Raw genomic sequence first — 20,620 nt, 5'->3', positions numbered from 1 at the left:
ATGTGATCTCACCAGCATCTTGTAAAGTTGTAGTAAGATTTCCCTACTCATACTTCATCCCAATGGAAAGAAGGACCATTAGCTTTCCTGAAACTTGCTGCATCTGTGTGCGAGCTTGCTGTCTGTGTTTCATGTACACATTAACCCTCCCCCACCCCTAGTGTTACAGCTTTCTGAAGTTTTTCTCCATTTAAATAAAACACTGTCTTTTTGTTCTCCCTTCTAAAATGAACAACCTGCAAGTTCTGCCTCAAGTAACACACCATCTTCACTTACAATTATTGTCCTGTCCTTCACTGTCAGTGAGTCAAAATCCTGGAACTTCCTCTCTCACAGCACTGTGGGTGTATCTATATAGCAAGGACTGCAACAGCTCAAGAAGGCACCACTTTCTCCAGATCATTTATGGATGGCCAATAAACACTGGCCTCGTCAGAAATGGTCACATCCCATGAATGAAAAACAATGTGTGAAAAGACTTTTGTAATACTTGCAGTAATTCTCAAGTTTCTTGACTAATGTTGGCATACCATTATCCAAGTACTATGGCTAAAATGCCCCAGAAAATGCTATTTTTAAGTCTGATATGTTTTTCTCAATGGTGGATGGGAAGGTAGAAGTCCCAGACAAAGTCCAAACTCTGTCTTTTTATGTGCTGGTCCTAGTGAGAAACATCTTTAAAACTGAAGGTAATTTTTGCTGAATGATTCTCCAATGATCCTGGAATAAATTTGCCTCATTAGAAGTTGCAGAACCCTGCACACTGTAACTTGCTGCATGCCAATCCAGTGAGATTATGACAGTTATGCTTCTGATTTTAGCCAATTTAAGAAGCAAGAAAATTTATTTAAAACCTGGATGTATTTTTATAGCCATACATGTGCTAATCATGACGTTCATGCATGTCCTACACACAAATGTATTAAATATTTCTGAATCACTCTGATATAAACACAGTTTCTTTTAAAGTTGTGACTGTAGCAAAGATATTGCACAGTATGATACATTTGTGATTCTCTTTACAGATGCACACAGTAATCCTTCAGCCCATAATGAAGAAAACTGTCTAGAATAAGCAAATTGAATGGTGGATCTGTGGTGTTGAAATGGAATTGGATCAAAGGAGGTGCAGACACCCAGTTTATAATTACAACTCTGAAACTCAATTTGCAATCAGCTTTGGGAATATGTTTAAAGCCAAAGGCAGCAATGATATGTGCAGCAAAGACTCGATTACCTGCAGCAGGTGATTTTGCTGTTGACTTTGTGCTTGGAGACAGATTTCTGCTCTGGCGACCACAAACCTGCAATTAATTCATTTTAAATAAAGGCAATTCCAAATTAATTCAACCATTCTTTGAGCTCAAATGTTTGTCTCTAGTCTTTCTCATTTCAAAACAGGGATCTGGCAAACAGCAAAGAAGGCTATGAGAGAATCATAGAATCCCCAGTGTGGAAACAGGCCCAACAAGTCTACACCGACCCTCTGAATACTATCCCACACAGACCTATTCCCCCACCATATTATTCTACATTTCCCATGACTAATGCACTTAACCTACACACTCCTGAACACTATGGGCAATTTACCATGGCCAATTCACCTGAGATTTCAGAAAGTGACAGACAATTTTGTGGAAAAGACAGAAAAGTATCAGACGTAATTTAATATCAGGAAGCATAAAGGAGTGAACTTTGGAAGGAAAAACTGAGAATGGGAATATACACTAAATAGGAAGACACTGAGGTTGTCAACTAATTTAAAATGAATTGGTCTGAAAGGTAGACGAAGGATGTAAAGGCATCGAATTCCTACAATATGTACATGAGTCCTTTTTAAATTAATACGTAAGAAGCCCGAAAGATTTGTGAATAATTCAGAAATGAAGAATGAACCAAAGCAGATAGAGGAATAAAATACGGGGGCATCTAGGCCACAATGACCATAATAACATAATCCAACTGGAATAACTCCACAGAGGCTGGTATCCCAATCAGGGAACTCATATTCTACCTGGCGTCCACCTGGCTGACCTCATTACAATCACTAAAGTAACATACTTTAAAATAATACCTGGGAAGGATGGAAGCAAAAGACAAAGACTCAATAATAAACTGCAGAAATGCCTATTTTGAAAGTCTAAAACTTGGTAAAACTGGGAAACAACAATGGAGAACACTAATGAAAATCATTTAAAGCAGTTTATAAAGAAGAACAGCTATATTGACGAAGGATGATTAGAATCAAAATTAAACTTTTTAGACAGCATCTTCCAAATCCACGACCACTACTGTCTAGAAAGACAAGAGCAGCAGATACATAGGAGCATCACCATCTGCAAGTTTCCCTCCAAGCCACTCACCATCCTGACCTGGAACCATATTACCATGCACTAGAATTTAGAGAATTTGGAGTCACTACAGTGTGGAAACAGGCCATTTGGCCCAACAAGTCCACACCGACCCCTCCAAAGTGTACCTCACTCAGACCCATTCCCCTCCTCTATTACTTTACATTTCCCCTGACTAATGCACCTAATCTACACATCCCTGAACACTATGGGTGATTTTAGCATGGCTAATTCACCTAATCTGCACATCTTTGGAATGTGGGAGGAAACCGCAGCACCTGGAGAAAACCAATGCAGACACGGGGAGAATGTGCAAACTCCACACAGACAGTTTGCCAGAGGCTGGAAACAAATTCGGGTCACTGGCGCTGTGAGGAAGCAGTGCTAACCACCGAGTGCCCCCCCCCCCCCCCCCCCCCCCCCCAATCATAATCCTAAAACTCCCTCCCAAACAGAAGATTGAGGGTGTACCTACACCAAATGTCTGCAGCGGTTCAACAGGTCACTCTCACCCTCAAGAGCAATTAAGGATGGGCAACAAATGCTGGCCCAGTCAGAGAAACCTACATTCTATGAATGAATAAAGAAAACCTGCCCTGATTATTTATATATTAATTCTGCCCACTCACTTTGGATTAGACAAATTGCTATTTCCAACATAAAGCTAAAATAAATCATTAACATATAATAAAAACACAAATGTAACAATTTTCTAAGTTTTAAAAAAACATTAAAAGAGCAATTTACCAAAGTCACTGGAGGAACAGGACGCCAGTTGGTGAGTGACTGGGTTGTATGCGATGCACTGAATGGAATCATTATGTCTGTAAATAATAAACTCAGTTATTGCAAATTATAGAGTCACAGAGATATACAACACAGAAACAGACCTTTCCATCCAACCTATCCATGTCAACCAGATATCCTAAATAAATCTATTCCCATTTGCCAGCATTTGGTCCATATACCACTAAACCCTTCCTATTCATATCCCCATCCTGATGCCTTTTAAATTAATTGTTCCCACCTCCACCACTTCCTCTGGCAGCTCATTCCATACATGCACCACCCTCTGCATGAAAAGGTTGCCCCTTAAGTCACTTTTATATCTTTCCCCAGTCATCTTAAACCTATATCCTCTAATCTTTTACTCCCCCACCCTGGAGAAAATACCTAGTCTATTTACCCTATCCATGACCCTCATTGTTTTATAAACCTCTATAACGTAATCCCCCAGCCTCCAACACTCCAGGAAGAATAGTTCCAGCCTATTCAGCATCTCCCTGTAGCTCAAACCCACCAAACCTGGCAATATCCTTGTAAATCTTTTTTGAACCCTTTCAAGTTTCACAACATTCTTCCTATAACAGGGAGATCAGAATTGCATGCAACATTTTAAAAGTGGCCTAACCAATGTCCTGTACAGCTGTGACATGGCCTCCCAACTCCAATAAAGGCAAAGTTAAATGATAAAGGGTCTTCTCTAATTCTGAGAAACATGAAATAAGAAGTGTCCACAGGTGCCTCTGAGAGTTATCTGGGAGTCTCACTCTTGATAGCTCCATTATAAATGTAACACACATACTTGTACAGTTTCAACATACAACTTATCTTCTGCCCCAGAAGATGGATGACGATCCTGTTTTTGTCTGTTGTCTATAAACAATGTACCTCAAAAGCTAAAGGCCAAATATCAATGAAATATGGTACACCGATAAAGGTACTGCCCAAGGCTGAAATGTCTAGTTTGTGATGCAGATAGAGATCCAGATTCAAATCCTGTATGGACAGATGGGATATTTTTTCTTTAGAATGCTCTGGATTATCCAGGTGCTATGGTAGAGCTGTCACTTCTGTCAAAATGTGAGAAGAGTTTCAAAAGTAGGTTATCAGATTGAGAATTGGTCTGAAACCTCCTCAATCTGATGAAAGCTCTTAATAAAAATATTTAGTGGGCGGCACGGTGGCACAGTGGTTAGCACTGCGGCCTCACAGCGCCAGAGACCCAGGTTTAATTCCCGCCTTAGGCGACTGACTGTGTGGAGTTTGCACGTTCTTCCCGTGTCTGTGTGGGTTTCCTTCGGGTGCTCCGGTTTCCTCCCACAGTCCAAAGATGTGCGGGTCAGGTGAATTGGCCATGCTAAATTGCCCGTAGTGTTAGGTAAGAGGTAAGTGTAGGGGTATGGGTGGGTTGCGCTTCGGCGGGTCAGTGTGAACTTGTTGGGCCGAAGGGCCTGTTTCCACACTAAAATTTATTTCTCCACATTTTAGTTGTTCAACAACAACCAGGTAAAGGAAATCTTCAAGGTGTTGAATTAACACAGTGTGATGCAGGTATGCATCGTAATTAGTCTGAGTTAACATTCATACCTCAAGCAGCTATGCAAAAATAAAGGTCACTATCATTTTGCAGATTGAGAAATCTTCTGTGTACAAACGGACTTGTGTGGTTCCTAAATTACAACACCGATTAACTTCAAAAGTATTTCACAGGGTGTAAAGTGTTTTGAAACATCTAATGTTCTTCAAGAGCACTAAATAAGTTATTTTTTTTCAAGCACATAGCATGCCCTTAAATGTTCTGATGATGACAACAGTTGGTGGAATTTGAATTCAACTCAGAAAATCTGGAATTTAAAAAGTTAGGCTGAGTAATGGTGACCTTGAGACTATCGTTGGCTATACTAAAAGTCCATCTCTATTGCTGTAGTCCTTTAAGGCAGGAAATATGCTGTCCTTACTTGGACTTTTATGCAATGGTTTCACACAATTCAATGATTGCTAGGATATTGGAGAGAATGCTTAAAACCAATATATCTGAATTTATGTATTGACCAGACTAGGTATGGCAGATTTCCCTCCCCAAAAGACATTACTGAATCAGTAATGGGTTTTTAATAGTTTCCCAGTCGTTTCATAATTATCATGACTAAACTGGAATTTATTTAATTAACTGAATTCAAATTCTCCAGCTGCTGCGAAATTTGAATTTGTGCCTTCAGATCATTAATCCAGACCTCTAGATTACTAGTCCAGTAAGATAGCCACCATGCTAATTTACCCACTGATTCTCTATTCTTCACTTCCCTCCCACTTTGGATCTATAACCCTTGGCTCCCTGCTCCTTGGAGAGTTTCAGCCTGAGACCATCAATTGTTTTGGTCTTCCACTTTCTGCCCCAACTTCCCCTGGACCTGTCAGCAACGCTGAGGGAAAGTTAGTGACAATTTTTATTTTATTTTATTTTATTTTTGTTTCTTTTTACAGAAAGATCCAATAATTGCATTAATGACACCAGCTTTTAAATCATAATCTGCTTTTCACTTGCATATAAATATCTTCAGTTTAGGAGAAAAATAAATAAGTAAAACTCACGTATATTTCAAGATGCCTTCCAATTTTGAAGTCCAGATTATAATGCTCTTGTCAGTGGAACCCGATGCAAATCGTTTACCTGATGAAAGATTGCAGAATCTAAGTAGGGTAATTTCTGTCCAATGTGCTATCACCATGATGAATGAAGGTAGCTCAACACATCTGCACATATGTTCATAAGTGGACTCTTTACGTAAACCATATGATATCACAAATTAACATGAGCAAATCTGCCCGAAGGTAGAGCACAAGGATTAACAGAATTTCAGGCCAGTTCTGGGAATAGTGTCATACATCTCCTTGCACAGAATCCAGGGACTTTGTAAATAAGTGAAACCGTCTAAACTCATAGTAAAGAAACATTATGGGAAGGAAACACAACAAAATTAAAATCAAATCAAAATAATTGTCAGTCTTGATTCAGACTGAAAAGGTTTATGTGCTGGGAATGTCAGAATGTAAATGATAATGAGGAGCGGCAGCTTCCCAAATCAGTTTGTGCTGAAATGCTTGTTTATCCAAACATTGATGCATTACAATTGGCTTCAAGGAAAGGAAAGTAAATATGTTGAGGGCCCTGAGAATGATCATTACCCATTTAATGGAAAGTGCATGTCTACATTTCATACAAGACCAGCTGAATAGTCTGCTAACACACTCTTGGTATAAGTTATCAGAGAACAACCACACCCCTGGATCCACACACAGCCTTCGGTACACAAATTTGATATTGGTTCACTTTATATTTCTGTACAAAGAGTGCTCCTAATAGACACAACTGTCATAGACTGGCCCTAATTGGAGCTCGTGTACATTGATATAGTTAAGAGAAAATTGAACAACGACCAATATGTATCATCAATACAGGTGGAGGTGTTGAGAGGGGAACAAAACATGGTATTTCAAAACACGATTCTATTAAATTGCTACAAGAAATATAGGTACATAACTCTCATCACCTACCATCTTTAGCATAGGCAACACAGTAGACAGTGTCCCTGTGTCCTTTGAGTGGCTGAATAAGAGTGCCATCAGAAGTATCATATACCTAGAAATAGAACACAGCAATTTTTACTTCATGTATTTTACATTTTAATCCATTTCATCAACTCTACAAATACAGAGTTAGACCTGCACATCTGTCTATATTCTCAATGGTACAACCTAAACACAGGGAGAGAGGTGATGGCTCCAACTAAGTTGACATGCAAATCCAGGTCCAGTCCATATCTCAAGAACAGGCCTATCTCTTTAGTGAGGCTGATGCCCACATCAAAGGTGGAAATGCAACAACTGCTGCAGGTCTCTGGGGCTTACAGCAGGACTGACTGCTGACACAAAAGCTTTTTAGGTCCCTATGTAGACAAAGTGAACTACGTGTTAGGTTACCATTGCCCTGCCTTCTCAAATAACCCTACTTTAGAGCTGAGGGGACAGATTCAATCTAATGTACTACAGAGAAGGGTCATTCTCTCTAGGACCCTTCTCTCTAAATGGCATTGTTGGTACAATGAATAATGTCCTCCCTCACCTACCTCAGTGGATCCCAGAAATCCTCTTCCTATCCCACCTGGGAACTGAGCACTTCCAAGAACAGCACTGAATTATTGCTGAGATTTGTCCATTTGCAATTAGATATATAGATGGCTATTTCTATGTTATAAAACACACTCAATGCCAAATGTAAATGATCAACTATCAAGTCTGTCTGCATCATCTAGGACTAACTGGATGGACTAAAAGTTGGTCAAATCATGTTATTCAAATCTGTGCTATAGTCACAGCTGTTTGCTGATCTGAACATCTTAACATGTTGATTAAAGAAAATCATAAAGGAGCATCCAGAATGCCCTAAGTTTTAAACTAATCAGAAAGGGGGTATGGTTGGGGAGAGAGGAAATGTTGGCTTATGAAGCAAAAGGATATGGCAAATTATAATGCAGCAATTTGGATAATAATATCTGGAGGGGACTGGAAGGAAGCCTATTACAAACATAGAAAAATGATATTAAGTATAGTAGAAAGAGGAAAAATGATAGAAAGACCAAATTAATGGCTCTTTATTTAATGGTTGTAATATTTGGAACAAAATAGATTAATTAATTGCATTAATACTGGTTAATGGGTGTGATCTTAAAACAACTACAGAGACATAGTTACAAGGAGATCAAAGGTGGTAGCTAAATATTCAGGGATACTTAACTTTTCAAAATGACCAAAGTGTGGCATTGAGAAGTGCCTTAGGAGGATTCTGGGAGAAGTCAGCCTGCTCACCTTGACTGAGAAGTGGATTGTAGTAGACCCGATGCTCAACAGTAGGAAGACCATCCAACACAGGATGGCAGTGAAAAGCTACTGAAGAGAATTCTGGAAGAAATTGCCTCGCTCACTACAACAGAGAAGAGGATCACAGAGGACGTGGTGTCAATGCAAGGAATTCCAACAGGTAAGGCAGATGAACTTAGAGCCTGGATTAGTAAATGGAACTACGATGCTGTAGCCATTACAGTTCAGCACCTCAACATTCCAGGGTTTAAATGTTTCAACCATGATAGAAAGGAATGTAAAAGGAGTGGGGGAGTTGTCTTACTAATGAAGGAGAATGTCATATGTTGGAGGGCTCATCCAGTGAGGCTATATGGGTAGAGCTCAGGAATAAGTAAAACACAATTACTCTGATGGTTGCGCTATTGACCTCCCAATATCCAGTGGGAGATAAAGGAACAGATATGGAAGCAGATCATGGAAAGATGTAAAAGCAATAGGGTTGTCGTAGTGGGTGATTTTAACTTCCCCAACATTGACCAAGACTCCCTTAGTTCCAGGGGCTTAAATGGGGTAGAGTTATTTTGGTGTGTCCAGGAGGGTTTCTTGAAATAACATGAAGACAGTTGTACTAGGAAATGAACCCGAGTAAGTGACTGAACTTTCAATGGGGGAGCACTTTGGAAACAATGATCATAAATCTGTAAATTTTAAGCCAGCTATGGATAAGGGTAAGACTGATCCTTGGGCGAAAGTGCTAAACTGGGGAAGGCTAATTACAACAATGTTAGGCAGGAACTGGAGAAACTAGACTGAAGGTGGCTGTTTAGGGTAAATCTACGTCAGACATATGGGAGTCTTACAAAGGCCAGTTGACCAGAGTTCAGAACCAGCATGTTCCTGTGAGGATTAAAAGATAACAATGGCAAGATTCAGGAATCCTAAGTGACATGAGATTTTGGAAGATTAGTCAAAAAGAAAAAGGAAGCATATATAAGATTTAGGAAACGGAAATCAGATAAAACTTTTGATGAATATAAAGAAAGCAGGAAAGAACTTAAACAAGGAATTGGGGGGCTAGAAGGGGCCCTGCAATGTCCTTCAAACTCAAGATATTTTATACTTACATTAGAGCAAGAGGTTGCTAGGGAAAGGGTGGGTCCACTCAAAGACAAAGGAGGGCATTTATGTATGCGTGAGGTCTTTAAGGAGGACTTTGCATCAGTATTCACCAAGAAGAACATGGATGATAGCAAGATTGGGGGTATGTTATATATTCTATGGCTAAATCAAGAAGGAGGTGATGTTGATTGTCTTCAAAGACATTAAGATAGGTAAGTCCCCAGAGTTTGATGGGATCTATCCCAGGATACCAAGGCAAGCAAAGGAGGAGATTGATGGAGCCTTGACAGAAATCTTTGTAACCTCTATAGCCACATGCAATGTTATAAAAGACTGGACAATAGCCAGTTCCTTTGATAACCCAGGAAATTAAAGGCCTGTGAGCCTTACATCAGTAATAGAGAAGTTATTACAGAAGTTTCTCAGGGACAGGATTAACTCACATTTGGAAAAGATTGAACCTATTAGGGATAGTCAGCATCAAATCTGATTGAACTTTTTTTGAGGAAGTTGAGGATGGTTGATGAGAGTAGGGCAGTAGATATTGTCTACATGCACCTTGCTAAAGAATTTATCAAGTTCCCTCATGGTAGGCTGGTCCAGAAAATTAAATCACATGGGATCCACGCTGAGCTGTTAGGTTGGATACAAAATTGGCTTGCTCATAGAAGACAGAGAGTAGTTGTGGAGGATGTTTTTCTGACTGGATGCCTGTGTTTAGTGCTGGGACCTCTTGTTTGCAATTTGGATAAAAATGTGTCTGATTAAGTTTGCAGACATCATGATAATTGGTGGAGTTATGGATAGTGAGAAAGGTAATCAATGGCTTTGGATATAGAATCTATATAGGTTACAGATCCATGGGAAAGTTGGGTGGAGTGTGAAGTGAGAGAGTGAGTGATCTATTGTCTCACATATTGAGAGAGATGCAATGAAAAGTGATGCATTTTGGGAGATCAAATGCAAAAGCAAAGCATACAGTAAATGGCAAGACTCTTAGGACTACAGAGAGGCCTTGGGGTGCAAATACGCATCTTCCTGAAAGTGGATAAGATGGTAAAGAAGGCATTTGGCATGCTTGCCTTCATCAGTCAGGGCAGTGAATACAAATGTTGGCAAGTCATTGCAGATGTACAAAATTTTAATTAGGCCATATTTGGAGAACTGTGCACAGTTCTGTTGCCACACAATAGGAAAGATATGCAGACTTTGGAGAAGGTGCAAGGATGGAGAAGGCTGCTGCATGGATTAGAACATATTAGCTATAAATGGGAGGTTGGACAAACTTGGATTGTTTTTGCTACGAAGGCTGAGGGGCAACCTGATAGAAATCCGTAAAATGATGAGAGGCATTGATAGAATGGATAGTCAGAGTCTTTTGTCCAGCGTAGAAATGTTAAATACAAGGGGACACAGTTTGAACTGAGAAGGGGAGAGTTTAAAGGAGATGTTCAAAGCAAGACTTTTTTATGCAGTCAATGTTAGGTGCCCAAAGTACACTGCATGATAGCAACATTTCAAAGGTATTTCGACAGACACAGAATGGCAACATGGTCAGCACAGACACGACGGACTGAAGGCGCTGTTCTCTTCTATGTTCTATGACTGTCAGAAAGAAAAGGGTGCTGATGTAGCATTATTAAAACGGGATGGAATAAGTGCAATTGCAAGAAATTATCTTGAATCGGAAGATGTGGAATCCAGATCAGTGGAAGAAAGAAACTAATATATTATCACTAAGGAAAACACACTGAGCAATCTACTGGGATTGAAGGAATACAGGGTACCCAGGGCTGATGACCTACATCCTAGAGTTTCAAGAAGTGGCAGCAGAAATACTGGATTACAATATTCAAAAAATTCCCTGGATGTGGGAAAAATTCCAGTGAATTGGGAAAATGCTAATGTAAGACCTTTATGCGAAAAGGGAGGAATGTGAAAAGTAGGAAACTACAGACAAGTAAGTTTAACATGTTGTTGGGAAATTGTTAGAATCCACTATTATTGAAGAAATAATACATTTGGAAAGTCAAAATCTAATCCATCAGGGTCAGCATGGTTTTATGAAGGGTAAATCCTATTTGACTAAACTTGCTAGATAAAAAGGGTAAAAAAACAAGGACTGCAGATGCTGGAAACTAGATTCTAGATTAGAGTAGTGCTAATCAGAATGATGGAGGGCTTTTGCCCGAAACACCAATTTCCCTGCTCCTCAGGTGCTGCCTGAATTGCTACGCTTTTCCATCACCACTCTAATCTCTAATTTGCTAGAGTTCTTTGAAGATCGAATAAGAAATGTGGATAGTGGGGATCCAGTAGGTGTAATATCTCTGGACTTCCAGAGGCATTTGATAAGGTGTATCACAGAAGGTTAAAACACAAGGTAAGATCATATATTTTTTAACTTGGATAGAAGGTTGGCTAACAAATAGAAAGTAGAGAGTTGGGATAAATGGGTCTTTTTGTGATTGGCAAGATGTAACTAGTGGGGTGTCACAGAGTTTGGTCCTCAGGTCCCAACTATTTTCAATCTATATTAATGTTTAGATGCAGAAATGGAAGATATGTAGCCAAATTTGCAGATGATATTAAAATAAGTAAGTTGTAATGAAGAATTAAGAAATTTACAAATGGATAAACTTTGAGGGTAAATTTGCAAACATGATCAAGACAGACACCAAAACCTTAGTTAAATATATAAAATAGAATGGAGAAGCCAAAGTGAACCCTTAGAGAATGAGGCTGACAAAATATTAATGAGAGCCAGGAAATGACAGAGGAGTCGAATACATACTTAGCATCAATCTTCACAGTAGAAGACACTAATAACATTCCAAAAATTACTAAATAAATCAATCAGCAAACGGTAGAAAGTAAATACAATAGCTATCACTAAACAAAAAGTGCAAGGGAAACTATTGTGTGTAGAGACTGATTAAAACTTAGGGTATTAAAACAGGTGGCTATAGAGATAGTAGATACACTGGTGGTAATATTCCAGAAATCTATCAATTTACAAATTGGAAAACTACCAATGTAATGCCTTTATCTAAATAAGTACAGGGACAAAAAATAAAGCAACTATAGGCTAATTAGCTTAACGTCCATTATTGGCAAAATGTTGGAATCTATTATAATAGCAGAGCATGGATTTGTCACTGAGCCAGTATGTTTTTCTGCAAATGTTTCATCCCCTCGCTAGGTGACATCATCAGTCTTTGATAAAGGTGTTGGTGGTGTGTCCTGCCTTGTATTTCTACATTCCTGATGAAGGGCTCCAGCCCGAAACGTTGATTTTCCTGCTCTTGGATGCTGCCTGACCTGCTGTGCTTTTCCAGCAACACACTGTCAACTTGTATTTCTGTGTCTCTTTTTGTTGGTAATTCCGGTTCTGTAGCTGAATGGTTTGTATACTGGGTTCAGTTCAACGTGTCTATTGATTGAGTTTTGGCTGGAGTGCCAGGCTTCAACGAATTTTCTGATGTGTCTCTGTTTTGCCTGTGCTGGGATGGTTACATTGTGCCAGTTAAATTTGTGTCCTTTGTTGTTGGTTGGTTGGAAATGAGAGTGTTGGCCGTGTCTGGTAGTGGTGAGCTCATGTTTGTGCACTCATATGGTCAGTTTTCTTCCTGTTTGTCCGATGTAGAGTTTTTTTTTTACAGATTTTGCTGGGTATTTTGTAGATAACATTTGTCCTGTTGGATCTTTAAACTTTGTGAGGAGCTGGTGGAACGTGTTTACTGGTTTGTGGGCCACTGAGATTCCCAGGGGTCTGAATGGTTGGGTAGTTATCTCTGATAGGTCTTTGATTATTGGTATGGTCGTTATCATGCTGTGTTTTCTTCTTTGGGTTTGTCCCAGAAGTACCTGGAGGATAATGCTCTTGGGGTATCGGTTTCATTCAAATCCTTTGAATAGGTAATCTTGTTCTGCCTTCTGGAGTTCTGGGATGCCGAAGTGTGTTATTGCCTGTTTAAATAATGTCCTAATGCAAGTCCGTTTGAGAGTGTTGGGTGGTTCCTGTTATAGTCCAGTATCTGGTCAGTATGTCTGTTCTTCCAGTGCACACTGGTCTGGAGTTCTCTGGTAGGAGCGCATTTCACTTATACATCCAGGAAGGGGAGTTGCCGTTTTCTTCTTCTTTAGAGAACTTTCTTCTGCTTCGAGCCCACTGATGAACTAGAACAGTCATCACAGGGATCTAGAGAAGTAACCGAAGGAGATTTCCTGAAGAAGGGCTCATGCCTGAAACGTCGATTCTTCTGCTCTTTGGATGCTGCCTGACCTGCTGCGTTTTTCCAACAACACATTTTCAACAGGTGTCAACTTGGACCCCACCGGAGGGCCGCTGCCCTGGGCTTGACATGTATGCTCAAACCGTCAGGAAATATATAAATGCCAGATTTATCAGCCGTACCCACAAGATAGAGCAAAACATCACACATTCACAATGCAATGCCATCCAGGCTCTCAAAACCAATCACAACATTGTCATCAAACCAGCAGATAAAGGAGCAGCCACTGTCATTCAGAATAGAACATATGACTGCAAGGAAGTGCATCGACAACTGAACAACCAGGATCACTACAGGCAACTACCAGCTGATCCAACCAAAGAACACACCCATGAATTAAACACACTGATCAGAACTTTGGATCCAGTCCTTCAGAGTTCCCTATGTGCCCTCATCCCACGTACTTCTTATGTAAGTGACTTCTACTGCCTTCCAAAGGTACACAAAGCCAACACACCAGGACGTTCCATTGTGTCGGGCAATGGGACCCTATGTGAGAATCTCTCCGGCCATGTGGAAGGCATCTTGAAACCTATTGTACACGGGATCTCCAGCTTCTGTCGCGACACTACGGATTTCTTACACAAACTCAGCACTCACGGTCCAGTTGAACCGATAACATTCCTCATCACAATGGATGTTTCCGCACTCTACACCAGCATACCCCACAATGATGGCATCGCGGCAACAGCCTCAGTACTCAACACCAACAACTGCCAATCTCCAAACACCATCCTACAATTCATCTGCTTTATCCTTGATCACAACGTCTTCACCTTTGACAACCAGTTCTTCATCAAGACACATGGAACAGCCAGGGAGACCAAATTTGCACCCCAATATGCCAATATTTTTATGCACAGGTTCAAACAAGACTTCTTCTCTATGTAGGATCTCCAACCAACATTATACATCAGGTACATTGACGACATTTTCTTCCTCTGGACCCATGGCGAGGAGTCACTGCTAAAACTACACAGTGACATCAACAAGTTTCATCCCACCATCAAACTCACCATGGACTACTCTCGACTATTTGTTTCAGTCTTGGGACACATGCAGCTCCATCAAGGATGGACACCTCAGCACCACTTTCTACCGCAATCCCACAGACAACCTCACAATGCTACACTTATCCAGCTTCCACCCAAAACATATTAAAACAGCCATCCCCTATGGACTAGCCCTACGCGTACACCCGATCTGCTCAGATGAGGAGGAACGTGACGGACACCTGGAAGTACTCAGGGATGCCCTCACAAGAACGGGGTACAATGCCCAACTCATCGACCGCCAGTTCCGACGTGCCACAGCAAGGAACCGTAATGACGTCCTCAGGAAACAGACACGTGCTGCAACTGACAGGGTACCCTTCGTTGTTCAGTATTTCCCAGGAGCTGAAAAATTACACTATGTTCTTCGTGACCTGCAACACATTATCAATGAGGATGAGCACCTCACCCAGACCTTCCCCACACCTCCACTACTTGCCTTTAAACAAGCGATCAAACAGATCATTGTTCGTAGCAAGCTGCCCGGCTCTCAGGACAACTCCATACAACCCTGTCACTATAGGCACTGCAAGGCGTGTCAAAGTGTGGACATAGATACAACCATTACACGTGGGGACACCTCCTACCATGTATGTGGTAGGTACTCATATGACTCAGCCAACATTGTCTATCTTATACATTGCAGGCAAGGATGCCCAGGGGCATGGTACATTGGAGAAACCAAGCAAAGGCTACGACAACGGATGAATGGGCACCGCACAACAATCAACAGACAGGAGGGTTCCCTCCCAGTTGGGGAACACTTCAGTGGTCCAGGACATTCGACCTCGGACCTTCGGGTGACCATCCTCCAAGGTGGACTTTGGGACAGACAGCAGCGAAAAGTAGCCGAGCAGAGGCTGATAGCTAAGTTCGGTACCCATAGGGAGGGCCTCAACCGGGACCCTGGGTTTATGTTACATTACAGGTGACCACCATTACACTAAACACACACAGATACTCCTACACACACCCACACGCACACTCTTACACACACACACACACACACACACACAGGCATTCCTATACACATGGACACACATATGCACAGATGCGCACACAGACACCCACACACACCCTTACAGACACACACATTCCCACATGCACCCCCTCACATACTTAAGACACTCTCCACTCACTACACACACTTTCTTACACTCACAACCCCTAACCCAGACAGACAAAGACCCACATGCACACATATATTTTGTGGGGTGAATTTGTATTTGCAGGGTTACAATGTACTTTGCTCAAAAACTGCATGCATTCATGTAAAACTCCGTTATCTCACAAAGGTTTTGTGATTTACACATGAAAGAAGTGAAATTATCACGGTATTCTAACAGATGAAAGGCTTAACAGACAATCAATTTTTCAATGTATAATTTCAATTACATCACACTGTAAATTTTTGCTATAAATTCTGTGTGTTAGGATTGAGCCCTCCACTACCACCTAATGAAGGAGCGATGCTCCGAATGCTAGTGTGCTTCCAATTAAACCTGTTGGATTATAACCTGGTGTGGTGTGATTTTTAACTTTCTTCTGGTTAGGATGTTATTGATGTGGAAGGCTGTGAGTGATCTGTCTGAGAGGTTCTTGATCCATGTTTCTGCATTGCCTGTATTATTGTTGTGGGTGAGTTTTAATAGTTTTTCTTGTAGTGCTTGTTTTTTCCTAGTTCTGGTCCAATGTTGCTGTATGGTGGACACCTCCTAGGGACACCTACTTACAAGTTAACCAAGGAGCTGCAAACAAGACCGAAATAGCTAATAGAATACTCCAATCCATTCAATCCTCCCAAGAGTTCCTAGACATGATCAGAAACACCACAATAGAAGAGAATGAAATAATAATTTAATGTGACGTAACAGCACTTTTCACATTTGTAGATATTGACCTAACCAAGGATACCATTGCCACATTATTGGACAAAGTGGTTACTAGGACACCCAATGACACCAGCTGTATCAACAAGAATAACATATTAAAACTAGGAAAGCTATGCCTCACAACTCAATTTACATTCAATGGACAAGTTTACAGACAAATCAATGGCATACCAATGATGTCCCCGATATCAGGACTGATAGCCGAAGCATTAATGCAATGCTTAGAATGAACAGCCCTCCCCACCATCCAAGCCAAACTCTGAATCTGGTATGTAGATGACACCTTTGTCATCAGTAAATGTACACAACTAGAAGAAAACCATCAATAACACCCTGACTGGAATAAAGTAATTATTGTAGCATAGGCAAAACAGAGACACTCCTTGAAGTCTGGCACTCCCACTGGAACTCAAACAAAAGACACATTGAACTGGACCCTGTTTACAAACCACTCAGATACAGAACCGGCAGTACCAGCAAACAGCAACCAGGAGGGACATACCACCAACACCTTATCAAAGATGCACTGATGATGGCACCTAGCAAGGTGACGAAATGTTTGCAGAAAAACACACCAGCTCGGTGAACGAATCCATGACTTCAATGTACTAATTATCATACATTCAAACCACAATTCTTGCACTGAAATCTGACACAAACATCTCAAAGCGGTTTCTCATTTTAAATGTTTCCACCTCTGTGTTTATATTTCTCTAGGGAAGCCTAATTCCACTGAATGTGATAGCTTCTGATGGTAGAGTAGTTGAAAAGAATAACTTGCAATCCATGCAGTTATGGGTTATGGCTGAAAATGTGTTGCTGGTTAAAGCACAGCAGGTTAGGCAGCATCCAAGGAACAGGAAATTCGACTTTTCGGGCCAGAGCCCTTCATCAGGAATGAGAAGAGGGTGCCAGGCAGGCTAAGATAAAAGGTAGGGAGGAGGGACTTGGGGGAGGGGCGATGGAGATGTGATAGGTGGAAGGAGGTCAAGGTGAGGGTGATAGGCCGGAGTGGGGTGGGGGCGGAGAGGTCAGGAAGAGGATTGCAGGTTAGGAGGGCGGTGCTGAGTTCAAGGGAATCGACTGAGACAAGGTGGGGGGAGGGGAAATGAGGAAACTGGAGAAATCCGAGTTCATCCCTTGCAGCTGGAGGGTTCCCAGGCGGAAGATGAGGCGCTCTTCCTCCAACCATCGTGTTGTTATGTTCTGGCGATGGAGGAGTCCAAGGACCTGCATGTCCTCGGTGGAGTGGGAGGGAGAGTTAAAGTGTTGAGCCACGGGGTGGTTGGGTTGGTTGGTTCGGGCGTCCCAGAGGTGTTCCCTGAAGCGTTCTGCAAGTAGTCAACCTGTCTCCCCAATATAGAGGAGGCCACATCGGGTGCAGCGGATGCAATAGATGATGTGTGTGGAGGTGCAGGTAAATTTGTGGCGGATATGGAAGGATCCCTTGGGGCCTTGGAGAGAAGTAAGGGAGGAGGTGTGGGCGCAAGTTTTGCATTTATGGGTTATGAACAATATATGTGTAAGACCAAGAGGCATAGGGTCAAAAGTAGGCCATTTATCCTACTGTCTGCTCCACCATTCAATGAGATCGTGGCTGATCTGATAATCCTCAATTCCACTTTCCTGCCTCATGCCCATAATTTTATTTTCCTTAATGCACAGAGCCATGGAGAGAGTACATCTGGAATATTCCATGCAGTTTTGGTTTCATCAGAGAAAGGATTTTTTGGCTATGGAGGAAATGCAGCAAAGGCGGTGTTGGGGTGTTAGGGCTAATGTAGAAAGAGAAACTGGATCAGTTTGGACTATATTCACTAGAGTTTAGAAGAATGATGGGGGGATCTCAAAGATGCCTCAACTTCTAACAGGACCAGACAGAATAAACTCAGGATGTTCCTGATGACAGGAGTATTCAGAATCACATGTCACAGCTTTAGGATGTGGGGTAGGCCAAATAGGACTGAGATGAGGAAAACATTTTCAGAACATGCAGAATCTTCTACCACAGAAAGCTATCGAGGTCAGAACATTGAGCATTTTCAAGGAAGAGATAGTTATAGGGTTCAAAGGGTATGGGAAGAATGCAGAAACAGGGTATTGAGTTGGATGATCAGTCATGATCATATTGAATGGTAGAACAGGCTGGAAGGGCAGAATGACCTACACCTGTTGATATTTCCTGATTCCATATAAGCTATCTGACCATTATCAGTGCCCCATGATCGTTCCCAAATCTGGCTTCCCAAAGCATCACAATGAAAGGCAGTTTACTGACAGCAGTGTGACCTTTGATAATATACATTGTAAACGGTGAGAAGTTGAGAAATGTCTTGAACATACCAGGACTCTGTTTCCTGCTGCTACTATCAGCTGACTTCCATCTGGCTTGAATGCAATATCATAAATACTGCAAAAATGTGAATAAAGAAAAGACACAGTTCTGTAAACTTAGAAGCAATGAACTGATTAGGTGCAATCTTAAAATGAATCACTTCCAGTAAGAACAGAACACAAACACATTTTGCCAAAGTATTAACCATCCTCTCACTTCTTATCCTGTCAATGCACTATTTCCTTCCCACAGATTTATTTCAGTACATTATCCACTCCCCAGTGTATTATCCTCCTTCTGGCGTATTATTGCCAGAGTGTTACCCTACCCCATTTATTATTCACTTATGTATTATCTAGTAAGAGTCTTCTTCAGAACTGAAGAAATCATGTCAGACTCAAAACATTAACTCTATGCCTCTTGCTGCAGATGCTGCCAGACCTGTTGACTTTCTCCAGGTCTCTGTATTTGTTCAATATTTATCTGCTGCTTTCTGGAATACTTTCAGCTTCTCAGTTTCCACAACCTTCTGTGGGAGAGAATTTGACAAATTCACTGACTTTTAAATGAAGAAATATTTTCTCATCTCAATTCTAAATGGTCCACCCTGTACGTTGGTAATGCCCCCTAGTTCGACACTCCCTAAATATGGAAACTATCCTCCCTGCATCTTGTTTGTCCATTAGAATTTTATATATTTCAATCAGATCTCCTCTCATCCTCCTAAAATCTAGTGAATTCAGACCCAGTCAAACCAATCTCTCCTTATTATACATCCTGCCATCCTCAGTGAACACTTTATGGCAAGTATATCCTTTCTTATATAGGAAGATCAAAACTGCATACAATTTTCCAGGTGCAGTCTCACTCAGGCTCTGTATAACCACAGTAAGCTGTCCCTACTTCTGAACTCAAATCATCTTGCAGTTAAGGCCAATATACCACTTACTTTCCTAATTACTTGTTACTTGTCTGCTTTCATTGACTAGTGCATGAGGACACCCAAATTCCTTTGTACAATCACAATTCCCGATATCTCACCATTTAAATAATACTCTTATCTTTCTTCACTTTAATTACACCGCAACTGCCATACGTTTGGCCATTTATCCAATTTGCTTAAATCATGGATATGACAAGCACCAATCCCAACAGTACCCCACTAGCAGCGCCTGCCACCTAAAAAAAGACTCACCTATTCCTGTTCCCTGATTCCTGTCTGTCAATCATTCATAACCCATGCTTAAATATAACGCTATCCCAAATGCATTAATTTTTTTCATGTTTTCTAATGTGAGACCTTATTAAAAGCCAATAAAAAAAATCCAAATACACCACATCCACTGCTTCTCCCTGATCTAATCTACTCCTTGCAATCTCTCAAACTTAAGTAGGCTAGTCAAGCATAATGTGCCTTTCATAAACCTCTGATGGCTTTCTCCAATTTATCAATGCTTTCTATACATACTGTTATCATGGCTTTTATGACAAACTCGAGTATTCCCACCACATCACCCACCCCACCCAGTACTGATGTCAGACTAACTGGTCTAGGGTGTTTGTGTCTCCCTCGTTTTTAAACTGGGGGATTACAATTGCCACCCTCCAATCTCTAGGAACTGCTCCAGTGTATAGCATTTTGGAAGATAACTACTATCCGTCCAATATTTCTCAGCTTCTTCCTTTAGTACTCTGGAAATATGTTATCAGGCCCTCGTGATTTGTCTGCCACTAAGCCCAATTCCCTTGGCACTATTTTGTTCTTGATATTATTTCCTTCAATTCTGCCCCTTTACTAGATCCTTGGTTACCTAACAGTTCTGGAAAAGCACAGTAGATCAGACAGCATCCGAGGAGCAGGAGAGTTGATGTTTTGAGCATAAGCATGAGGAATGAGGGGGTGGCTGAAGAGGGCTGAGAGTGATATGGGAGG

At 41.1% G+C, this 20,620-nt stretch overlaps 1 protein-coding gene across 1 annotated transcript in view; it reads right to left on the bottom strand.

The window, feature by feature from the left end:
* Nucleotides 1–20,620, bottom strand: part of ift122 (intraflagellar transport 122 homolog (Chlamydomonas)) — a 136,539-nt gene that overhangs the window by 110,942 nt on the left and 4,977 nt on the right. Inside the window, exons 2-6 of the mRNA XM_060835790.1 lie at nucleotides 18,696–18,762; nucleotides 6,690–6,774; nucleotides 5,727–5,805; nucleotides 3,099–3,175; nucleotides 1,238–1,304 (exon numbers count right to left, since the gene is read on the bottom strand). Of these exons, the coding sequence (XP_060691773.1) occupies nucleotides 1,238–1,304; nucleotides 3,099–3,175; nucleotides 5,727–5,805; nucleotides 6,690–6,774; nucleotides 18,696–18,762 (375 nt within the window). The remainder of the gene's footprint in view (nucleotides 1–1,237; nucleotides 1,305–3,098; nucleotides 3,176–5,726; nucleotides 5,806–6,689; nucleotides 6,775–18,695; nucleotides 18,763–20,620) is intronic.

The sequence above is a fragment of the Hemiscyllium ocellatum genome, chromosome 14 (genome assembly GCF_020745735.1).
Source record: "Hemiscyllium ocellatum isolate sHemOce1 chromosome 14, sHemOce1.pat.X.cur, whole genome shotgun sequence".
Classification (NCBI taxonomy): Eukaryota; Metazoa; Chordata; class Chondrichthyes; order Orectolobiformes; family Hemiscylliidae; genus Hemiscyllium; species Hemiscyllium ocellatum.
The sequence above is the reverse complement of the archived record's forward strand: the minus strand, read 5'-3'. Positions and strand labels throughout refer to the sequence as shown.